Source organism: Pseudorca crassidens, chromosome 7 (genome assembly GCF_039906515.1).
Source record: "Pseudorca crassidens isolate mPseCra1 chromosome 7, mPseCra1.hap1, whole genome shotgun sequence".
Lineage (NCBI taxonomy): Eukaryota > Metazoa > Chordata > Mammalia > Artiodactyla > Delphinidae > Pseudorca > Pseudorca crassidens.
Genome location: NC_090302.1, coordinates 113,998,285 through 114,019,693, shown reverse-complemented (window position 1 = coordinate 114,019,693; position 21,409 = coordinate 113,998,285). Strand labels below are relative to the sequence as shown.

The 21,409-nt window shown below is 49.5% G+C and overlaps 1 protein-coding gene across 11 annotated transcripts in view; it reads left to right on the top strand.

The window, feature by feature from the left end:
- Nucleotides 1-21,099, top strand: part of PALLD (palladin, cytoskeletal associated protein) — a 399,249-nt gene extending 378,150 nt beyond the window's left edge. For 10 of the 11 annotated variants that reach the window (XM_067745408.1, XM_067745409.1, XM_067745411.1 and 7 more), the window contains 6 exons: nucleotides 8,033-8,127; nucleotides 10,159-10,291; nucleotides 14,801-15,008; nucleotides 17,131-17,296; nucleotides 17,700-17,833; nucleotides 18,898-21,099. In XM_067745408.1, coding sequence (XP_067601509.1) covers nucleotides 8,033-8,127; nucleotides 10,159-10,291; nucleotides 14,801-15,008; nucleotides 17,131-17,296; nucleotides 17,700-17,833; nucleotides 18,898-19,070 — 909 coding nt within the window. In that variant the 3' untranslated portion in view covers nucleotides 19,071-21,099. Of the gene's footprint in view, nucleotides 1-8,032; nucleotides 8,128-10,158; nucleotides 10,292-14,800; nucleotides 15,009-17,130; nucleotides 17,297-17,699; nucleotides 17,834-17,991; nucleotides 18,037-18,897 lie in introns of all 11 variants that reach the window. The other variant, XM_067745410.1, reaches the window with a different exon arrangement.
- Nucleotides 21,100-21,409: the final 310 nt, after the last annotated feature.

Here is a 21,409-nt window from a genome sequence, read left to right as displayed (position 1 = left end):
ACCTGATAATGTACACCTGTCATGTGGGTGGTGGAGCTGCAGTGCTTCAGGGGATGAGGTCCCGAGACAGAAAATAAGCCAGTAAACGAATGCATAAACCATGTGATTGCAGGTAGGGTTATGTTCTCAGGAGAAAGGAGAGTGAGGGGTATGGATAAGCTGTGGTAGGAAAACTCAGGAAGGAAAATGTTTAGAAGAAATACGCACACACCTAATTCAGTGGAATTTAAGTAATGTGGAAGTGTGGACAAATTATGATTTCGATAGAACATACATACAGCATTCAGCGTTTTTGTTTGTTTACACCCAGATGTTTTGTAGTTGCCCTTAGATTTAGGGTCAAAAAATCGGTTGACTACTTAGATTTTAACAGACAGCTACTGGGTACCATGTTCCCAATTCAAGCCTGCAAATTCTTTTTTATTGAATATCTTGTATATTTTAGGTGCTATACTGGGTACACAGAAATATGTAAGAAGTGATTTTGTGCCTTACAAGCTCAACATCTGACTGGGTATTTTATGAAGTCTGCAGAAATCATGTAAATGACGCACTTCTAAAAAAAATTTTATTTTATATTAGACGATAGTTGATTTACAATGTTGTGTTAGTTTCAGTTGTACAGCAAAGTGATTCACTTACACATATATATATATACTTTTTCAAATTCTTTTCCCAGTTTGGTAAAAAACACTCTTTTTTAAAAAAGAAAGCTAAAGTTAACAGTTTTATTATGTAACTGATGAAGATTGCCCAGAACTTATCTTTTTAAAAAATCTCTGATCTATTTATATCATTCCCTATTTCATTATTTCTTTTGAAGGAAATATTAAGTGTTAGAAAATGAAGAAAATGATACAAATCATTTTAGCAAAGCGTACAGACTTCTGAAAGTTTGTACAGTGTTATACTGTCCTCGGGTTACATTGTCATGTAAAGATACATTTCTGCAGTGATGGTAAGAGTGAAACTGAAATTGCCCACAAATCAGGCTATGATCCAGGACAGCCGACTCTGCACTGACAAGAAAGTTTCCAAGTTAACGCCTTCTTGAGTTTCTAACTTTTCAATCAACGAACACATGACCATCCCTTTGAAAAATAGTCAGAATCACAACCTTTACAATAAGTTACATTTTAATGCTTATTTGTGTTCATGTTGTTTGTATTTGAGGGAACGAAAGTGGAACTTTTTTTAATTATATTTTTAGTATGTTTCCTTGACTACTTTTTTTTTAATTGCATCTTTATTGCACTTTGTAGATATTGCGTTTCTTACAAATTGAAGTTTTGTGGCAACCCTGTGTTGAGTAAGTCTATCACTGCTGTTTTTCTAACAGCATTTGCTCACTTTACATGTCTGTGTTACATTTCGTAATTCTTGTTCTGTTTCAAACTTTTTAATTATTATTACATTTGTTATGGTGGTCTGTGATCTTTGATGTTACTACTACAACTCTATTAACCAATTTCGATTTTCAGTTTTCTGCCTCTTAAAAAAGTAGTGGAGTGCTCAGCAAAATCCAGAATTTTTCTTTGCCCTGGGTTCTTCATTTCTCTTGTGCCCTGGAAAGGCTAGGGTGGGTTATGGAGCTAGAAAATTCACTGTGTTCCTTATGTGCTCACCATTCCTGGGGTCCCGCTGTCCACCTCAAGGCGTTTTTCCTAGTGAATGTTTTGAACTGTTACTGGAGTGAGCAGTTTTATAGATAGAACAAGAGAAATGTCACACTGCAAGTTTTGAGTCTGCTTCTAGTCTCTTCAGGTGACGTAGCTTTCCATGTGGGGAAGTTCTAACGGGAAGGACCAGGCAGGTGGCAGCGGGCAGGCGGCTGGGCTCCAGGGTGGCGGTCTCTGCATGGTTATTAAACCCCTGACCAACCAGGTGAAGGAGGGCTGAAGATGCCCGTTCAACATGGAAAAGGAGGAGGGGCAAAGTCAGAAGACGGAAGTGACGCAATGAAGACCAGGCGTGGAGACGTAGGGAGAATTCGGAAGAGTCGGGGGTGCAGGTCGGGGTGCAGAGCCAGCACCCGGCACCGGGCAGGTCTGAGTTGGGTTCTGGCCGCGTGGCCTTTAGCAAGTCCTGAATCTCTGCGCCCGCTTCCTCGTCCATGAAGTGAGAAAAATAATACGAATTTAAACGATGCATGTAGAGCGCTTGGTTTACCTGGCATGTGACGGGCTTCCAGTAAGCGCAGGTTGTTGCCACTGTTTAAGTTCGAGGACGCTAGTCCCCCTTCTCGGAGCAGCACCCTGAGCTGGCAGGGGCCGTGGAGCCCGGCTGTGTCCCTCCCTCAGCGCCGTGAGTCCAGAAGTCAGTGCGGGCTGGAATCTCTCCCCAGCGCGGTGCTGGCGCGGGCACTTCCAGCCTCCACCCTGGGAGAGGCGTTCCCGGCAGGGGCGGCTCGGTTGCGACTGCACGGCCGGGGCCCTGGGAGGAGGGCTCAGCTGCAGAGCCCACGTGCATAGCTGGGCTGGCGGGAGCCACGCCGCGGCCGGGAGGAGACCCCCCCCCCCCAACGGCGGGGCGGTGCCCTCGTGCCGGGCCGTGCGCTCCGCTGCTTCACCGGAGCCCTGGCCACGCCCCCCGTGGCTCGCCCTGTCTGGTTCTTCGCCCTTTACCTTTCGGAGGCGAGACAGAGAAATGAGCAGTGGCCGTTTACCTCAGCTCACCAGGAGCCCGGCTCTTCTAGCAGACTCGCCCGTCCTGTCTGTGAGTCAAGCAAGCAGCGGTGTGGCCGCCCTGTGTCCCAGAGCCCTCGAGGCCCCGGGACAGGGCAGGTCCTGATGCCGGAATCCCGCTGGCTCTCGAGGTCGGGCCCCCGAGGATCCTCATTAACGGGGTGCGTTCTCGTAACTAGGCGTCTCCTTTCCTACTGAAATGACCGAAAGGCAGGCGTCTGAGGCGAGGCTCCTGAGGGGCATCTGAGGACATGCTAAGCGTGGGCGCTGGGCCTCAGCCTGACACGGTTGTGAGTCTTGGTGTTTAGGGTACTTGGCAGTCGCTCTTGCAAGTTTCTGAGTGAGTCGCCTGGTTGATGTCCGCGCGGGGGTGAGACTCCTCCTCCGGCCGGCTCTTCAGTAGCAGGTGTGTCCACACCTGCCAGGTGTGGGTTTTGTGAGTCATCACCGAGAAACTGGAGTGAACTTCCTGCCCACTTAGGAAAACGAAGTGGCGTTTCAGCCCTGACGAGCCGCGCCCTGTTGCTCTCCCTGCTCCATGCTGCAGGTCGTCGCTTGCTGCTGTAGGAACACGTGACAGAAATGCTTCACGCTCCATAGTCTCACCTTCAGAAGCAGCTGCTACGGTACATAGTAAAGGACTTCGCCGTTCTCGTAATTTGTGAATGAAAACACGGTTTAAAAGAAGCATGATGTAAATAGGCACTGAAAATAAATCTCAAAAGTAAAAGCTAAGTTTTTCAAAATACGTTAGTCCCAGAAGCATAGCGTGGGGTCCGCTGACCTGGGCTCCCTGCTTCCTTGATGCCCTTTGATACCTTCATTTTTTTCCACGTTATGGAAGGACTTGGGTTTGGGAGGGAGACAACTCCATCTCTTTTCTGGTGCACCGTGGCCTCCACGATGTGAAGTGACAGAGGGAAAGAGGAAAAGGCTGATGGAAAAATGAGTTCGGTAATGAAACACGGACGGCCGAGCTCTCCAGAGCAGCGGAAGATAATTCCCGAGAGCCAACAGAAGGGGTGAGAAGCAAGGAAAGAGGAAAACACGGTCAGCAGGTTAGTTTATAGAATAATTTTCCACCTGGGTCAGTCCTCAGGGCATAAGGAACACGTTAGATGTTGTTGATGGCGTGCAGTTTCCACCTGGGACAGAACACACTGCTCTGGGCAAGCACTGGCTGTGGAGCATCCTCAGCCCGGCAGCTCCCGGGAGATGGTCGCGCAGTTGAGCGGGACCATAAGGGCCTGTGACGCGTTACAGCAGGCGGCCGCCGAACCGAGGGCCACAGGCTCCGCCTACGTCCGACTCTAATCCCATCCTGAAGACACGGCGGAATGGAAACACAAATGTTTGACTTTGTTTTGCTGCGTTGCTAGGTTCCCCCGTCCTGCTCTCTGGTTTGGAATGGCTGTCGTGCACTGTTGGCTGCGTCCTCCAATTGCATTGTGTGTGCGAGCGGCGGGCTTCCCTGAGACCTGCGGGCCGCAAGTTAGATTTCATAAACCGGGAAATGCAGATGTTTTGTCCGTAGCACATAAATCACTGGCCTTGCAGGAGGCCTCAGATGCGCATTACAAGCTGGATGGTTAACAGAGAACCACCTTAAGAATTCAAACGCGTGGTTTGCGCTGTAGCTTTAAACACTGAGGACTTGTCTGGAATAGAAAAGCAGTGAGCAGCTGAGTTCAATTTAAAAGGCTGGTGTTTCAACGTTATAAGGTTTTCTGGCACCTTCCAAGCTTCCCTTCAGACATTCACTTCCGTTATTCCTTCATGTGTTAATGATAAAGCGAAATGAAACGAGACAGTTGAAAGCGAACAGACAGCGTTAATGTACCCCTGAGCCTGCAGTGACGGCAGTTTTACTGGGTTAACTGGCACGTTTGTAGGATTAAAATCACCGAATGCTCATTTTGGATGACCTTCCTCAGAAAACATTCAGACTTAAAAATCTCAGCTTCCTGTCGTGCACTTTGGAGGCATCTTTTCAAAAATGCTTCCCTGGGTTCTGGACTGAAAATGTCAGAATTATACCACTCGCTACTTTGGTTGCTTTCTAAGTAGTCCTGTTCACTTGTTATTAGTAATATATTTCGCCAGTATCAGTATATTATCAAACTCACAGGTCTGCCTCCTGAATTCCAGGCCCTTTCCCCTTTCTGTTCCAAAGTGGAGGATGGTGTGGGAATAAGAAGGTGATAAATGACAACATATGCCGTTTTCTTAAGTTCGGGAAGTTAAGGAAGATTCTGGGGCAGTATTTGTAGGGTTCTGAGCAATCGCAGTAACAATCTTGACAGCGTGCTAGAAATGTGTGCTCTTCACGGAGCAGCGTGCCAACCTGTCACCGTGTGTTTGGGAGCGGGGAAAGGAGACAAAGTGCATCCCAGGCACAGGCAGTGCTCAGGGTTGGGCAGGACCCCTTTCCTCCTGGGCCTCGGACGCAGCCGTCAGACACCTGGGAGGTACCTGTGTGCGTGGCGCCCTGCAAGCACCAGCGTGAGGTGGGGAAAGGTTGGTCTGCTCTCCACAGTCTCCCTCCTACGCTTGGAGTACTTGGCTTTTCCTCTGGAGTAAACTGCATCCTAATACCAAAAAAAGAGAGAGAGGAAAGAGAGGAAGGAAAAGGAAAGAAGGAAGGGAGGGTGGGTGGAAGGAGGGAAGGAAGGAAACTCCATTCATATGGAAAAAAATGGTGTTGAACGAAACAGTTCCTATCCATCTGGTGGTTATTATAGTTACATCTGTATCCAGTGCTATAAAAATTTAACATTTTGAGCGTTTAGCATGTGCCAGACACACCACCAAGTACTTGACCCCTGTTAACTCGTTCAGTCATCATAAGAGCCCCTCCCTGCAGGATGACCAGCAGGGTCCTGTTCCACAGGTGAGGACCCTCACCTAGGGGTATGTCGCCTGCCTCGTCTTTCCACTGTAAGGGACAGAGCTGGTTACAAACCCAGGGCAAAGGAGCCAAGGGCAGGCATCTGGGGCTCATCCCAGCACTGAGAGCCCTGAGGGGCCGGGGGGCACTGGTTAAAAGAGGCCTCTGAAGGAACCAAACAAGGTAAGAGCATACCGCGAGCAAAATACGTTTACTTGGAAAATTTCACTGGAGTCAGACAAGCTGCTGGGCCCATAAAAATCACCTTAATGTGCACACCTGATGTCACAGACCTAGAGAAACACAGCACCAGCAGCGGTGGCGGCGGAGTTAGCAGTGATGATGACATCAAGGACGTTTACTACTAACAAGATCATCATGGATTATATCATTTAATCTTTGCAGCACCCTTGTGAGGTATAGTGCCCCACCTTTTACAAAAGAAGAAATGTGGGCTTGAACAAATTTAGGATTTGCCCAAAGCTTTAGGAAAAAAGTCAAAACTCAAATCCAGGTTAGAGGAATTTTTTTTTTTTAGCACCATTATCTGCTTCCCCAAATTCAAGGTTTAAGGTTGAATTTAACTTTTATCTTTATCTAACGACATACATCATTCGTTAATACTCACTTCCTTGGTGGATCCTCTGGGTTTTATACCACAAGGAAGAATCCACCCAAATCACGTAACTCTTTTAATCTCTCCAAATTAAAATTATTTGCCGAAGCAGCGAAGCAGATAGTAAGGAAACCATAGCATCAGTTCAATGGAAGCTATTTGTGTGAAAACAAAACATACAATCCCTTGTCCTCAAGCTCCAAAAGGAATCATGGGTCTTCTGTGTCCCAGCCGTGATGACACATCAGCTGTGTAATTTATAACGGGCTCTTCTAAGCAAGTTATATCTAGATTTTCTGTAGCAAGTACAGACCAGGAGGGGTTCGATGGAATTGGTGTACAGATTTCAAGCTACTTTAGGGAATCCCAAGTGTTTGTAAGATCAGCGTGAGAGAATTCATATCGTGTGGCCTGAACTTCAGATACAGTTGATCTAAGTTGGAAATAACTCCCCTCATAAAGTTATATACTTCATTATACTTGGACATTTTCGGGAAAGGCAGCGCTTGTGGCCTCAATGGAGGAAGGTGCGTGTCCCGCGGTACAAGACCGCTTGAGTTTGTGTGTTTACAACAGCTCCTGGGTCCTTCCTAACCCTCCCGTCCGCACCGGCACTGTGTCTTTGCCTTTCCTGGTGACTATGGCCTGAAGAGGTCCAGGCTTTGGGGAGACCCCGAGGGCCCCTCCCTCCATCCTGCCGTGGGGTCCCCCTCCATGTCCCCGCCAGCGTCCTCTCAAGGGGGGGACTCAGAAGGCGGTTCAGGACCCACAGAACCCCTCTGCTTTGGTCACCTGTTTGGCCACCTGCAGTGACAGTGGGGGTCAGGGGTCAACTTTACTTTGACTCTAAGCGCTCCCTTCAGCCTGGAGCTATAGAACTCACCAAGGACGAGGGTGAAAAATCAGTCTGCGTCTCATGTTCCTGCCCTGCGTACTCCCTCTCGGTCATCGTCAGGGTTTAGGTGTCCTCCTGCTCGTCCTCCGGGGCCCTGCAAGGAGCGAGCAGAGGAGACCATCTGCTTTGCTGCTCTGCTGGACGTAGGGAGAGATAAGTCCAGACCAGAAGGCGAAGTGGCAGGGCATTGATTCCTGTCGCCCGGCCCCTCTAAGTGTTGCTGTGTGTCCCGAGACAGCACTTACCCGATTCCCAGTTGACAAATTTGAGGGAGAAGACAGCGCGTGTAGCCAGGTGTTACCATAACTTTATATGGGGTATAATCTGTAAAACTATCGACTCACTGTGTTTTACACCTGAAACTAATATAATATTGTTAAGTGAACTATACTTCAGACAAGATCAGGTGTGTTCAGGGTGGGGTGGCTGTAGACTTTATACTTCAAATAAAAAAAATTTTTTAAAGATTATAAAATACAGCTTTTCGTTAGAATAGGTCCTTATCATGTGACCCTCATAGGCTCAGGCATTTACTGCTTCTGGTTTTAAAAGCTCAAATATTGTCACTTCATGGGGACAGGGTGTCCCATAGTCGTCATGCTCCTTGTCGCCCCAGGCATGCTTGTTACGTAGCGCTGATTTTTTCATGCCGGCCGCCCTTTCAATGTGCGGTTTTGGGAAGGGATACCACGAACATTTAAGAACTAAAAAGAAGACTGAAATCTGGTTTGATTTCAGAGTTAGCTCCACGCAGTAGGTATGTAGCCTTGAAAGTGGCATCATCACAAGACGTCCCGGGGGGCGTGTTTCAGAGACAGGCTGGGGTCCCGCTGGTGCGGCGCGCTGGTCTGCGGGGAAGAGCGCCCTGTGGAGACCAGGGCAGCCGTGGCGGTGACGGGGGCGGTGCTGGGGCGCTGGCCGCTAACCGTCGGTCCCCTCTGTCCCCGCAGGGCCGCGTCAGCTGCACGGGACGGCTGATGGTGCAGGCCGTGAACCAGAGAGGCCGCAGCCCCCGCTCGCCCGCCGGCCAGCCTCACGGCAGAAGGTATCTCTCGCGTCCTTTCCCGGGCGCTGCTGCTCACTGTCACTATAACCCAGCGCTGCCAGCATCTCGGGGACACCACAGGAGAGAACGTACTTGGGGGACAGGATGGGGCCACAGCAGGAAGCGTGGTGGCGTGTGCCTCCTTTCTAGCTGGAGGCGGGGTGGAGGACATACCAGCTGGGCCTGGCGCCCTCCGACACGTGCCGCGTGAGGGCGGGCGGCAGCCACGTCACCATGGACACGCTGGTCGGTGGCACCCAGGTTCTAGCCACGCTTTCCTCACCAGCATCACGTGGGCTGCCCCCTGGGTTTCCTAAGATCGGCTCGTGTGCGAAGGTTCCTTGTCCGGTCGCTTAGGTCACAAGCTTGTCTCAGATCCTAGCCTCGTAGGTCAGACTTGCCCCGTGGCCCCGAGCGAGTGCACGTGAGGATGGGCAGCGGGGCTGTGGTTCTCAGTGACACACGTGGCTACAGATGGGGCCGGTGACTGGGCCATCCGGCCCCTGGGCCTAGCACAGGGGAGGACATGCCAGTGAGGGCACCGGAGGAGCAGGACACGGCAAGCAGCAGCGGGCGGGCTCACGCCCCACGCGGGCTTGTGCCGGCGTTTGGGAGGCAGCTCCGGCCTCGGCACTCGCAGGTTTGATTCAGGCTTCTTGGGGCGGGACTTGGCGCACAGCATCACCTGCCCCCGCGCCTGTCAGCACAGCTGCAGCAGGGCCGTTCTCTCCGGCTTCACTCGGGGCCTTCCGTGCCTTTCAGCCGTTTGTGGGCCACTGACTCCTGAAAGGGCATTGTGCTCGTCAATGAGAGCTGGTGGGTGAAGGCTGGTGATTGTATTCTACTAATTGCTCATTTGCTTTGCTCCTCCTTCTGCTACTGAAGTGTTTCTTAACTGACTCCCAGTGATCTCCGGCAGGGTTAGTTTCAACACCTCACTCCTAAGTCTTCCTGCAGTCACTTTAAATCATACTGCTCTTAAAGGTGGCTCTGGCAGCATCCGCAAAACCAAGAAGGGTGCACAGAATCTCGAGATGTGCACAAGTTTATGTTACAGCCAAAAAAAGGAATAAGAATTACTGCTTTAGGCACATGGTTAACGGATACAGAAGAAAACCTGCCTAAAATGTGATTTGTTTTCCTGGTTAATATGAAAAGAAATTTTTATTAGAATGATATTCATGCTTTTTAAATAATAAGAACTTTTAATTGCCTGCAAGTTTACAATCACAGTGGAAGCTGTCCTGATTTCTGTCGAAAAATATTTGGTAATAAATGAGCAACAGCTGCTGCTGCTGCTTCTCATACAGCTTTAAACATATTTATTTAGGAAAAAATAGGTTACTGTTAGTTCCCCATTTTCCCCTTTCACGATTTATGCTAGCTGTAAGGGTTAGGATAGCAGATTATTTGAAGTCTGCAATTAGCAGATTATTACATGTATAATACACTTCCAAACGAAACAGGATTTTGTTTTACTGACTTTCTTTATGGTATGAACCCTGGGATTAGGAGCTAGGTAAGCAGGTAAGGAAATTATATTATTGCCCCATGTATTATAGAGAAGAGATAACTAAGAACCTGACAATACCTACTGTCTATTTATATTACCTATCATTTATGTGTCGTTCTCCTTCCTCCTCCTCCCCCCTTTCTTTCCATCTGTCTGTATTTATCTGTGTGTCATTCTCCCTCCCTCTTTCTCTGCCCCCATCTTTCTTTCCATCTATTTAACTATATTTGTGGCATTCTCCTTCCCCTCCCCCATCTTTCCCTCTGTGTGTATCTGTGTGGCATTCTCCCTCCCTCTCTCTCTACCCCCATCTTTCTTTCCATCTATTTAACTATATTTGTGGCATTCTCCCTCCCCTCCCCCATCTTTCCCTCTGGGTGTATCTGTGTGGCATTCTCCCTCCCTCTCTCTCTGCCCCCATCTTTCTTTCCATCTATCTATATTGTCTATCTTTGTGGCGTTCTCCCTCCCCTCCCCCATCTTTCTTTCCATCTGTTGGTTTTCTCTCTCGTCCGAAGGTCTCGTTCGAGATCCAGGGACAGTGCCGACGAAGGTGAACCGATTCAGGAGCGATTCTTCCGACCGCACTTCCTGCAGGCTCCCGGGGACCTGACGGTCCAGGAGGGCAGGCTCTGCAGGATGGACTGTAAGGTGAGGGGCTTGGGTGCCTCCCTTCTCCCTGCAATACCGCTTCCCTTTAGTTCCTTTTGGGGAAATTATGTAAAGTATACATCTTTAAAATGTTTCCTAGCAGAAGAGGAGAGAAAATGAGTGGAACATACTAATATTTACATACATTTCAAATCATTCTTTTCCTTGATTTTTAAGTTTTTGTTGAATATGTCCTTTACCTAGAACCCTGTGTGCCATACTCCAGAAAGTGAACTGGGAGGTTTTATCCCTCAGAGTCGCCCTTTTTGTTGAAGTAATGACTGTGTTGGATCTGTTCTCTGTCCTGATCTTACTTATATTTACTCTGTTTTCATACAAATTTTGTATCCACACACCTACTATCTCAGGCCTCCCATTTCCTGTTTCTAAGAGACATCCAAGCAGCACCTTCATTCCGTCAACAATAGGGCTTCTTAACCAGGTCCTGGGGTGAGCAGGTCTCATCAGGTGTGTGGGCCTGAAATTACACAGGAGGTTGTATGTGGTACACCTGCCATCAGCTTCCCAGAGGACCTCGAGGCCAAAAATGTGTAGGAATCACTGGTCTGAAATTTTTTGATTGTTTTGTGTTTTTGCCCCATTATTTATTGACCTTAAATTTAAATTTTAGCTCTGAAATATGAATACGCTTTTAAAAAAGTAATTTGGGCTCTCTCTGCTGGTTGTCTCTGGAATTGCAGAACACAAGATGTAAGGCACTTAGAGGGTTAACTCTGGGCTTGTAGAAATGTATTAAAAATGTATAAAATACTTTCCAGCATAATTTTTCAATATAAATTTATTTTTTGGCTGCGTTGGGTTTTCGTTGCTGTGCATGGGCTTCTCATTAAGGTGGCTTCTCATTTTGGAGCACAGGCCCTAGGCGTGTGGGCTTAGTAGTTGTGGTACGTGGGCTCAGTAGTTGTGGCTCGCGGGCTCTAGAGCGCAGGCTCAGTAGTTGTGGCGCACGGGCTTAGTTGCTCCGTGTCATGTGAGATCTTCCCAGACTAGGGATCAAACCGGTGTCCCCTGCATTGGCAGGTGGGTTCTTAACTACTGCACCACCAGGGAAGTCCCTCCAGTGTAATTTTTTAAATTTTTATTTTATACTGAACTATAGTTGATTAACTGTGTTGTTAGTTTCAGGTGTACAGCAGTGATTCAGTTATGCATATGCATGTATCCTTTTTCAGTTATGTATATGCATGTATCTATTCTTTTTCCAAGTTCTTTTCCCATTTAGATTATTACAGAATGTTGAGCAGAGTTCCCTGTGGTCAATACAGTAGGTTCTTGTTGGTTATCTGTTTCGTATATAGTAGTGTGTACATGTCAGTCCCAGTCTCCCAATTCATCCCTCCCTGCCCCCACCCTTCCCCCCTGGTAACCATAAGTTCATTCTCTAAGTCTGTGTGTTTTGTAAATTAGTTCATTTGTATCAGTTTTTAGATTCCACATATGGTCTTTCTCTGTCTGACTTACTTCACTCAGTATGATCATCTCCAGGTCCATCCATGTTGCTGCAAATGGCATTATTTCATTCTTTTTTATGGTTCACATTCCATTGTATGTATGTGCCACATCTTCTTTATCCATTCATCTGTCGAGGGACACTTAGGTTGCTTCCATGTCCTGGCTATTGTAAATAGAGCTGCAGTGAACACTGTGGTACATGACTCTTTTTGAGTTATGGTTTTCTCTGGGTATATGCCCAGTAGTGGGATTGCTGGGTCGTATGCTAATTCTATTTTTAGTTTTTTAAGGAACCTCCATACTGTTCTCCATAGTGGCTGTATCAGTTTACATTCCCACCAACAGCGCAGGAGGGTTCCCTTTTCTCCACCCCCTCTCCAGCATTTATTGTTTGTAAACTGTTTGATGATGGCCATTCTGACTGGTGTGAGGTGATGCATCACTGTAGTTTTGATGTGCATTTCTCTAGTAATCAGCAGTGTGGAGCATCTTTTCATGTGCCTGTGTATGTCTCCTTTGGAAAAATGTCTGTTTAGGGCTTTGGCCCATTTTTTGATTGGGTTGTTGTTTGATGTTTGTTTTTTGTTTTTTTTGTTATTGAGCCACATGAGCTGTTTGTTTGTACATTTTGGAGATTAATCCCTTGTCAGCTGCATTGTTTGGAGATTAATTCCTTGTCAGCTGCAGTGTTTGCAACATAATTCTTTTTACAGTATAAGTATACAGATTGAGTTTATATATATACAGTGTGTATATATTTATATGTGTGTATTTATTTGGGGTCTGTAACTGAGAATTCATACAGACCACCCGTAAAATGACATTTGAGTCCACAGGGGAAATTTTCTTTGAGAAAATTAGATGATACCAAGGGATTACTATTAATTTTAACTTTATGTATAAAATGGGAACTGTGACTATGTAAGAAAAATCTGTTCTTTTAGAATGATACTTAATAAAGTAGCAAGTATAAAGTTTGGGGTCTATTTTTAAAATATGAAAAATTACAAAAGAGAGTGAATGTAGGTGATGGCTACATGGAGGTTCACAATACTGTTGGCTCTACTTTTGATCACATTTAAGAAAGAAATCATAGCACTTTATTTTCTGCGAGTGACACAGCTGTCCTTGAAATGCCTGCCTTTAAAAGAATATTGGAAACAAAAGGTAATCTGTTGATTTTACTGTTATGATCAGACCTGGACAAATGTGGAAAATCTTTTCCAGTGTATTTACGCTTTAAGAGGGAAAGAAGAATCATGGGAACAGGCCAGTCGCTAAGGCAGCTGCTGGGCCCCCGACTCGCTCCCCGGACACTGACTGCCCCGGCCGGCTCTCGGCCTCCGGGAGTAAACTCCTCTGCTTCCCCCTGTTCCCACGGCGGCCAGAGCCGCCCACCTGTCCAGGCTGGGGCCCGCTTACAGTGACCCAGTTCCTGAGGTCAGGCTCGCCTTGCTGGCCTCAGAGGGAGAGGACTCGGCCTTCCCCTCTGCCCGGCCGCGCAGCTCTGGCCCAGGTGGGCCCAGAGTGCGTGCGGCGTCTCCCTCCTAAACCTGCTGCGGCCTCGCCGGTACCTGACCAGCCAGGAGGGCCAGGTGTGCAGCCCCAGGCGAGAAAGCCCACCCCCTTCCTCCATGCACCTGTGCTGGCCCGACAGGTAGAGCAGGCGTGGAGCGCCGGGGCGGCAGGTGGACGGATGGGAGGCTGCAGAGCCTGGCCCGCTTTTAGCCAGTGATTTAATTGTTTTGTGTAAATCCCTGGGCCTCTGCTGTGTGTGTCTGTTGGGGGGGGTGAGGCATCCTGGGGGCAGTATACGTGAGCATCACACAGCACGAGTGCAGTTTGTGAGTTCTCTGGCTGATTCTCAAAAGAATTGGTTTGCAGTCCCACTGACATCTTTCTGTATGTGATTTCCCACTGGTACATTTGGGGTAGGGGTGAAAGGGCCTTCCTTACTGGTGCTTTTCTTCCCGTTCAGAATGCAGGGCCCTAGAGTAAAGAGCTGACAGACGGTGGCCACCCTCCCCTCACTGCACACCATGCTATTAGCCATTAACCGTGCTTTTGCCTGACCTCTGGTCAGCACGACTGTCGTGGTCTGGAGAGTGGTGGGTTTTTTTTTTTAACGTTTCCGTCGTGAGGCTAATTTGTTGAGTTGCTTTCTGGGTCATTTCGTATGTCTCCTATTACTTTCAAGGATTATAAAATAATAACAGCCCTGTGTCTTGGCTGCATTAACTAACGTCTCCGCAGCTACAGCAGCCTTGATGAGAGGCTTTGTCGTGAGCCGTGCGAGCTGAGTGTGCGTCCTTGTCATGGTTGGAAGGGCTCAGAGCCCTGGGCTGACACTAACGTCTCCGCAGCTACAGCAGCCTTGATGAGAGGCTTTGTCGTGAGCCGTGCGAGCTGAGTGTGCGTCCTTGTCATGGTTGGAAGGGCTCAGAGCCCTGGGCTGACATCACCCTCAGCATCTATAACCTGGGTGAGGAAGGACGATGGCGAACGTTTTTAGTCCCCATCTCACTTTTCTCTGGGTTGCTCTAAGAAATGTTTAGAAGTGAGCCCGTGTGTGCCGAGAAGCTATTCAAAGATTTTAAGCAAAAGAGAAATGTGGGCTTCCCTGGTGGTGGTGCAGTGGTTAAGAATCCGCCCACCAATGCAGGGGACACAGGTTCGAGCCCTGGTCCGGGAAGATCCCACATGCCACGGAGCAACTAAGCCCGTGCACCACAACTACTGAGCCTGTGCTCTAGAGCCCACGAGCCATAACTACTGAGCCCACGTGCCATAACTACTGAAGCCCATGCGCCTAGAGCCCGTGCTCCGCAACAAGAGAAGCCATCGCACTGAGAAGCCCGCGCACCACAACAAAGACCCAACGCAGCCAAAAATAAATAAATAAGTGAGTAAGAAACGTGACCTGATGCTGAGAGCCTCATGTTGTCCTGAAGGAGGAGTCTGTGCTGGTGTCTTAGGTGTTCGTGACTTCGCTGTTTCCGTAGCAGAGGAATTCATTCGCATTTCTTCCCGGTTTAGGTCAGTGGGCTGCCAACCCCCGATCTCAGCTGGCTGCTGGACGGCAAGCCCATCCGCCAGGACAGCACCCACAAGATGCTGGTGCGAGAGAACGGGGTGCACTCTCTGATCATCGAGCCCGTCACGGCCCGGGACGCCGGTGTCTACACGTGCATGGCCACCAACCGGGCTGGACATAACTCCTTCAGCCTGGAACTCGTGGTCGCAGGTAAGTCCCGGGAACCTCTCCCAGGGTGAGCGTCAGATGTAGAAACAAACTAACCCATGTGGAAAGTACATCAAATCGCTGAAAAAAATAGACCATTATCATCAACGTGTTAAGACCTGGCAAGTCAGAAACATCACTTTTTCTTCGCTGTAGCCATGGTTATTTTTCTTCCCTTCCCCCGTCAGCCTGGCAGCCAGAGAAGAGGGTTTGAGCAGTTTTTCTGGGCCATTCCCCTTCTGGGCCCCCAGTGTCACACGGGAAAGGCAGCGGCAGCCTGGCCTCCAGGAACCAGACGACGTGGGAGAATGTGCTCGTGCAGCAAGTTCTCCACGTAGACCTAGCTTTTGAAGTCATGTGCAGTGATTTCAGAATTCAAAACTTTGAAACGCTGTGATCTACGCCCCATGTCATAGACAGATTAAACTCAGGTTTGCTTTTTAATTGACTATGTATCTTTACGAAATTTACCTACCAGAATAAAGTTTTACCCTTAGGTATGGGAAATGAGTTTATGGAAAGGTTTAGTGTCCTAGGAGCTGAGCATGAATAGAGAGCCTGTTCTCCGTGCTCATCTGAAAAAAGCAGAACGGAGCGTTTATTTCTCACCACTGCATGCAAACCGCTCAGTTGGTCCTCACGGCAGCCCCATGAGGCAGTCAGCCAGTGGGAATTAGGAGAGAGGAAGTGACTTTCCTAGGGGCCAGGCTGCAGTGCCCCTCTGGGGCCGGGAGCCTTCGAGCTCCTGGGGGAGACAGCAGCAGCGAGGACGCAGCGGGCGGCCCGGCTACAGTCCGGGCTAGGGATTTTCGTGACAACAAACACCCAGACGTGTTCGCACAAAAACATGGGCAGCGTGCAGCCTGTGTGTCAGACCCGCTTCAGTTTCACTCCTTCCTCCAGCCCGCCCTCCTCAAAACTCAACTGTTGGGGTCCCCCCGCCGACCGTACCTGTCCCCACGCCGGAGGTGTCCCCGTCGGCACTTCCGGAGGAAGTCGGGGCTCGGCTCCCAGCCCAGCTCTCGTTTTCTGGCTGTGTCCTCTGGCAGGTCCGTCTCTGCAGCTGAGTGTCCCCAAACGGAAAAGGGGGCCATGATGCTCAGAGTTGAAGGACTAAGTCGTGGCACAAGGACGAAATCCTGTGAAGCTCTGCGTCCCCACGAGCCTGCCTAGCCAAGCTCCAGAGGTAGCTGTGATGCCTACTGTGGAGGGTCGCTGCGACCTAAAGGCCCGTCTCACACAGTTATGCTCTTTTGAAAACTGGGACCCAGGAAGCGCACCGAGTGAGGTCTCTTCCCAGAGTGGCCCAGGTCAAGTAACCACAAAAGGTCCAATAAAAATTAACCCTCTACATAATTCGAGGTCATAGAGGGCCTTAGGTTTTTAAAACTTTCAGGTAGAACGTTCACCTTTGCTTTGCTGTTGTTTGTCACAGAGGAGGGAGTGCAGAAGGCCGCACCGTCAGACCCATTGTTGGCAGCTAGGATGATGGTAGCTGAGGCTTCCTCTTCCTCTGGGACTGTTCCCACCGCAGATCCAAGGGAACACTGAGAGTGTTACTAACAGTTCTGATTTGTCCAGACTGGGTAATAGTCGTCGTTTTCATAGCTTTCTTCAAAGAAATACAAATTGGAACTTGTATAGAATGTACGTTCCTAGTGTTGAGGTAACTAGTTAAAGCTGCCTCTCCTCGTTTCCCCCTTTGTAGCCTGTGGTATGTCTCTCTTAAGCCAGGACCTAGAAATCTCAGTGTCTCTGCCAGCAGGGCGGGAATCTAGGGGATCAGCGCCGCTAGATGGCAGCGGTGGGCTGAGGCAGGGACCCTCATCAGTCACCAGCCTGACGGAGGTCCCGCCCCCCGCCGCGAGAGCACGCAGGCAGGCGCTCTGGGGAGCAGGTGCGGGCCTGTCGGACTTGAACTGACTGAGGAGAGAAAGGCGTGGAATGAAGGGTAGGAACCGCTCTTGGTGGAGGAGGGATAACTTGGAGAGAGGACAAGCATCCTGCCACCTGAAGGGGAAAACGACGTCAGCAAGGTTGAGCGGGATTGCTGAAAGCACCTGCGTTCTTTTGTGGTACCTTTTGCGCCCGTCACGGGTAGGTAATCCGTCTCGTGTCTTTGCAGCTAAGGAAGCGCACAAGCCCCCCGTGTTCCTCGAGAAGCTGCAGAACACGGGGGTGGCAGACGGGTACCCGGTTCGGCTGGAATGCCGGGTGTCCGGGGTGCCGCCGCCGCAGATATTTTGGAAGAAGGAAAACGAGTCGCTCACTCACAGCACGGACCGCGTGAGGTGAGAGCCCACGGGGCCGCCCCCCACCCGCAGGGGTCCTGATGGTCCCCAAGGAAGGTGCACAGCACGTGCCTGTGTGCGCCGCCCCCGGGCCAGCCCCTGCCCCCGCACGCCTGCGCTCTGCGGAGGCGGCTGCCCTGCTGTGTGGTGCAGCGGCTCCCCGCCTAACGCAGGCAGTGCTTTGCGGGGGCAGATGCTCCCCCTGGGAATTAAGTGCTCGGCTTCCTTCAGCCTCCCGGCCTCTCCGCTCTCTCATTAGCTGTCACGGGCTGGCGGCCTCTGCAGAATTAGGAGGACCCTGTTATCCGCTGCTTGCACAGTTCTGTTTCTCGTGAGCTAATGAGAAGCGATGCTTCGTGTCCTGAAACATTTCGAGCCCTATGGCCATGTCTGTCTTTTGCAGCCTGCACCAGGACAACTACGGCTACGTGTGTCTACTCATCCAGGGAGCCACCAAGGACGATGCTGGCTGGTACACGGTGTCGGCCAAGAACGAGGCCGGGATCGTGTCCTGCACGGCCCGGCTGGACGTCTACAGTGAGTACCCCTCCCCCTCGCCTCGATGCGTTATTGGTTCCTTCCGTTACGACAAGGCGGGCGTCAGCACACCTAGTCACGTTACTCTGATCTGATCAACAACTCTAGCGCTTTATTTGCCAGAAATTTCACACTGCTCTTTCTCTTTCTATTTATAGTTTCTCAACATTAATAGTGAACCTCGCCAGAAGAACAGTGCCCAAGTATCACTCAGGAACTTTGCGTTTTTAGCAAAACGTGCATGTGGATTTCTCTGGCGTCGGCTACCCAGCTGTGGCTTTCTTACCCAGCACCCCTAGGGGTTAACACCAGGCAAAGGCATAAGCACAGATTTTTCACATTTTCTTACTGCCTTGTGCAAATGACTGCCTTTTAACATTTCTCCCTAGGCTACTATGATCCTGTCACAGCATCTTAATTCACTCTAAACGTGTGGCCCATTGAACCTGGAATGCGTACTTTCTGTGGCTCAGTGCTTTGTGTTAACATATCCTAAGCAGTTCAGCAGTAGGTTTGTGAGTGTTTGTGTACGTGTATTTGTGTACATGCATCCCAGATTGAAAGAAAAAAGTTCTAAGTTTACAAACTAGCCCAGTAGCATTATGTGATCTAGTGACAAGAAAACCACTAGGAAAAATTCAGAACTGATTTCACACCTAAGAAATGACTGACCTCAACCTTCCCTATCACCCGGTTCCTTTCAAACAATTTGTGTTAGAACACCCATCCAGAATACCTGATGACTGTCATTACTGTGGCATTTATCCATTTTGAGCTTTGAAGTTTTTTTTCAAAGTGAGAATCAGGAAGTGTAGCAGCCCTTTCAAAGGACTCGCCGAGCTGCAGTGAGTACTGACTATCGAGATAAACTACACGCTGTCTCTGCTCCCGAGCTGCTGTAGTGCCACCACCCTGTGTAGGCAGTAAATCTGCAACATGTGAGTAGACTGCAGGACCACCCGTACACTTTAGGACTTCTTAGGTCTTTTGCAAAGAACACGTGCCTGGTACACACAGAGCCATGCTGCCTGGTTAGATTCTGAGTTCCGTGTTGTGTCTTGCAGCCCAGTGGCAGCAGCCGCCGCCAAGCGCCAAGCCGAAGCGGGTGCGGCCCTCGGCCAGCCGCTACGCCGCGCTCTCGGACCAGGGACTCGACATCAGGGCCGCGTTCCAGCCCGAGGCCAGCCCGTCCCACCTGATGCTGAGCCCCGGCCTGGTGGAGAGCGAGGACCTGTGAGCTGGCGCTCTCCACGGAGCCCAGACGCTGAAACCACCGCTGCCTTGACCCACACCCTCCTCTGTCACGGGACGTAAAAGGCAGAAACATACCTTTGGCTCTAAGAAACAAAAGGACACCAAAATCCTACTTTTCTTCCTGGTAAACCAGACGTAGAGGCTGCGTACGCGATGCTGATTGATAGGAATGCACACCTTGCACGGAGAATTCACATTCATCAGCCAATTTAAAACTTTGGGAAGTGCTGCAAATCAGGGGGTCTGAAATGCCAAAGTGCTAACGGAAAAAAGGTGACCATGACCTGTGTTGTCCCGAGTGTCTTCCCTAGCGTAGGTGCTGCCACCCGGCGTGAGGCCGGGGGGCTCCCCGGAGGTGGCTGCACCACAGGGGACACCACCTGGGCTCTGCAGGGCAGTGTGCTCATGCAGCCAGGGACCCACGTGGGGCATGGGACAAGGAGGGTGCCACCAGGAAGCCCAAGGAAACGCCCGTCCGCGAACGGCTTTCCACTAAACCGTGCGCAAGGAGCCACCTGCCTTCAGTTCTGTGAACATCAAGAGTTTTCTAACAAGGCCAAGACCTTCGTTCTTAACCTTTTTTTCTTAACGTGTAGTATTTTCTTTTCTTGTTAGTTACCTTGGTAGGGCGCTTACTTACAAACCATATTAAAAGAATGCGAAGTACTCTGAATAAAGAAGAAGCATATTGCAGTCCATTCCACGAAGGGCATCCCAGCCACCCAAGTGACCAAGGTGTGTAGTATCTGGAGGAGACGGGTCTGGAAGGGGCGGAGAGGAGAGGGAAAGGAAGCACGACCAGACAGACTGTGCTCACTTAGATGAAAGCAGCGGAGCACGAGACGGTAAAGGCCAGGCTTTTCTTTGGTTTTCTTCAAACTTAACCTAAAATAGAAGCGACAAAACACCGCCATTCCCAAGTCAGGAGCTCGAGGGTCAGCCGGAGGGAAGCTCGTGCTCGGGACACTGCAGTGTCGGAGCTGGTGCCGCAGCGGGAGATTGAGGTGCGCACTGCAAGTTGAATATGGGCTGAGCTGCGAGATTGTCATGGATCAGAGACATGTGGGCGCTAGTCTACTTGGGGAGACAAAGACAGGGGTGCCGGCATGCATTTTCTCCGTGGCACCGCCATACGGTGGATGGAAACTATTCACTTCCCTGCTGCCACGAGACCTTTCGCCTTAAGAAGGTGCTGGGTTCCAAGTAGTTTGTAAAGGCATCTCGGCAAAGACTGCTTTCTGAATGCCTGTGCTTCTGCATCAGCTAGATGGCGTGGATGGATTCTGACCAGACTTGACGGTTTTAAGTCAGAACCAATGAACTTTAAAAAGGAGAAAAAAACAAATTTGGGCTGATATTATAAAACCTGAGTGAGTCTTTAATGGTACTTTCCTATGAAGAGAACACACTGTATTCCTCATGCAAAACACATTTATCTTTCATTATTTATAATACAAATGTTGAACTCTTAGCTCAGTTACTCCATTCAATACGTAGTATTTTTAAGTACTTTTGTATCTGTGTGCCACCGTGTATATCCCATTGCACTGCTTCACATGGACAGCTTTCTACTTCCTTGTAAGAGCACCAACCAAGCGAGCTTTAAATGCCAGGCCGGAGCTCCGGTGCCCACGTTCTGTGCAGAGTGGCACATGTCTCTGACCACACCTACGTGCATTGCTGATGTCGGGTTTCAGACACCGCGCAAAGTCTCTCCTGGACCTTTCTATACTGTAGAATTATGACTTAACATCATCTCTTCCTTGCCAAATTTTTCTGAATGTGACTTTTTGCTGATTTGCTGGGTTTGGGATTAAGTAGCATTATTTTGCCACCTTTCATGTATTTATAAAGAAATAAGTACGATCTTACCACTTTGGATTGTTGTGCTGGTGTAATGTGGATTTAACATCAATAAATATTTAACAAATAATAGTTGCAATTTTGTGAAGCAGATATTCAGTCGTTTTCATTTTCTATTGCTTGCTGTAATAAACTGGTACAGACTAGAACTACTGTGTCTGCTGCAGTGCATTCTCACCTGAGCGCAAGCACCTGGGACAGAATTGGGCTCCTTGCGGCTGTAGGACGGGGTCCCACGTGGTCTGTCAGCGGGGAGCACTGGGCTGCTACAGGCCGTGTCACCCCCCCCCTCACCAAAACCGGCAGTGAGAATCCCCCTTGGGACAAATCCCTCTCACGCTTTGACTGTGGTCAAGGAGAGTCCTGTGCCTTTTAAGGGACCATCTGATCTGGGATCTGTGTATGGGTGAGAGAGAAGGGGGGGTGCACCCCGGGGGGGGGGGGGTGGACGCTGGCAGC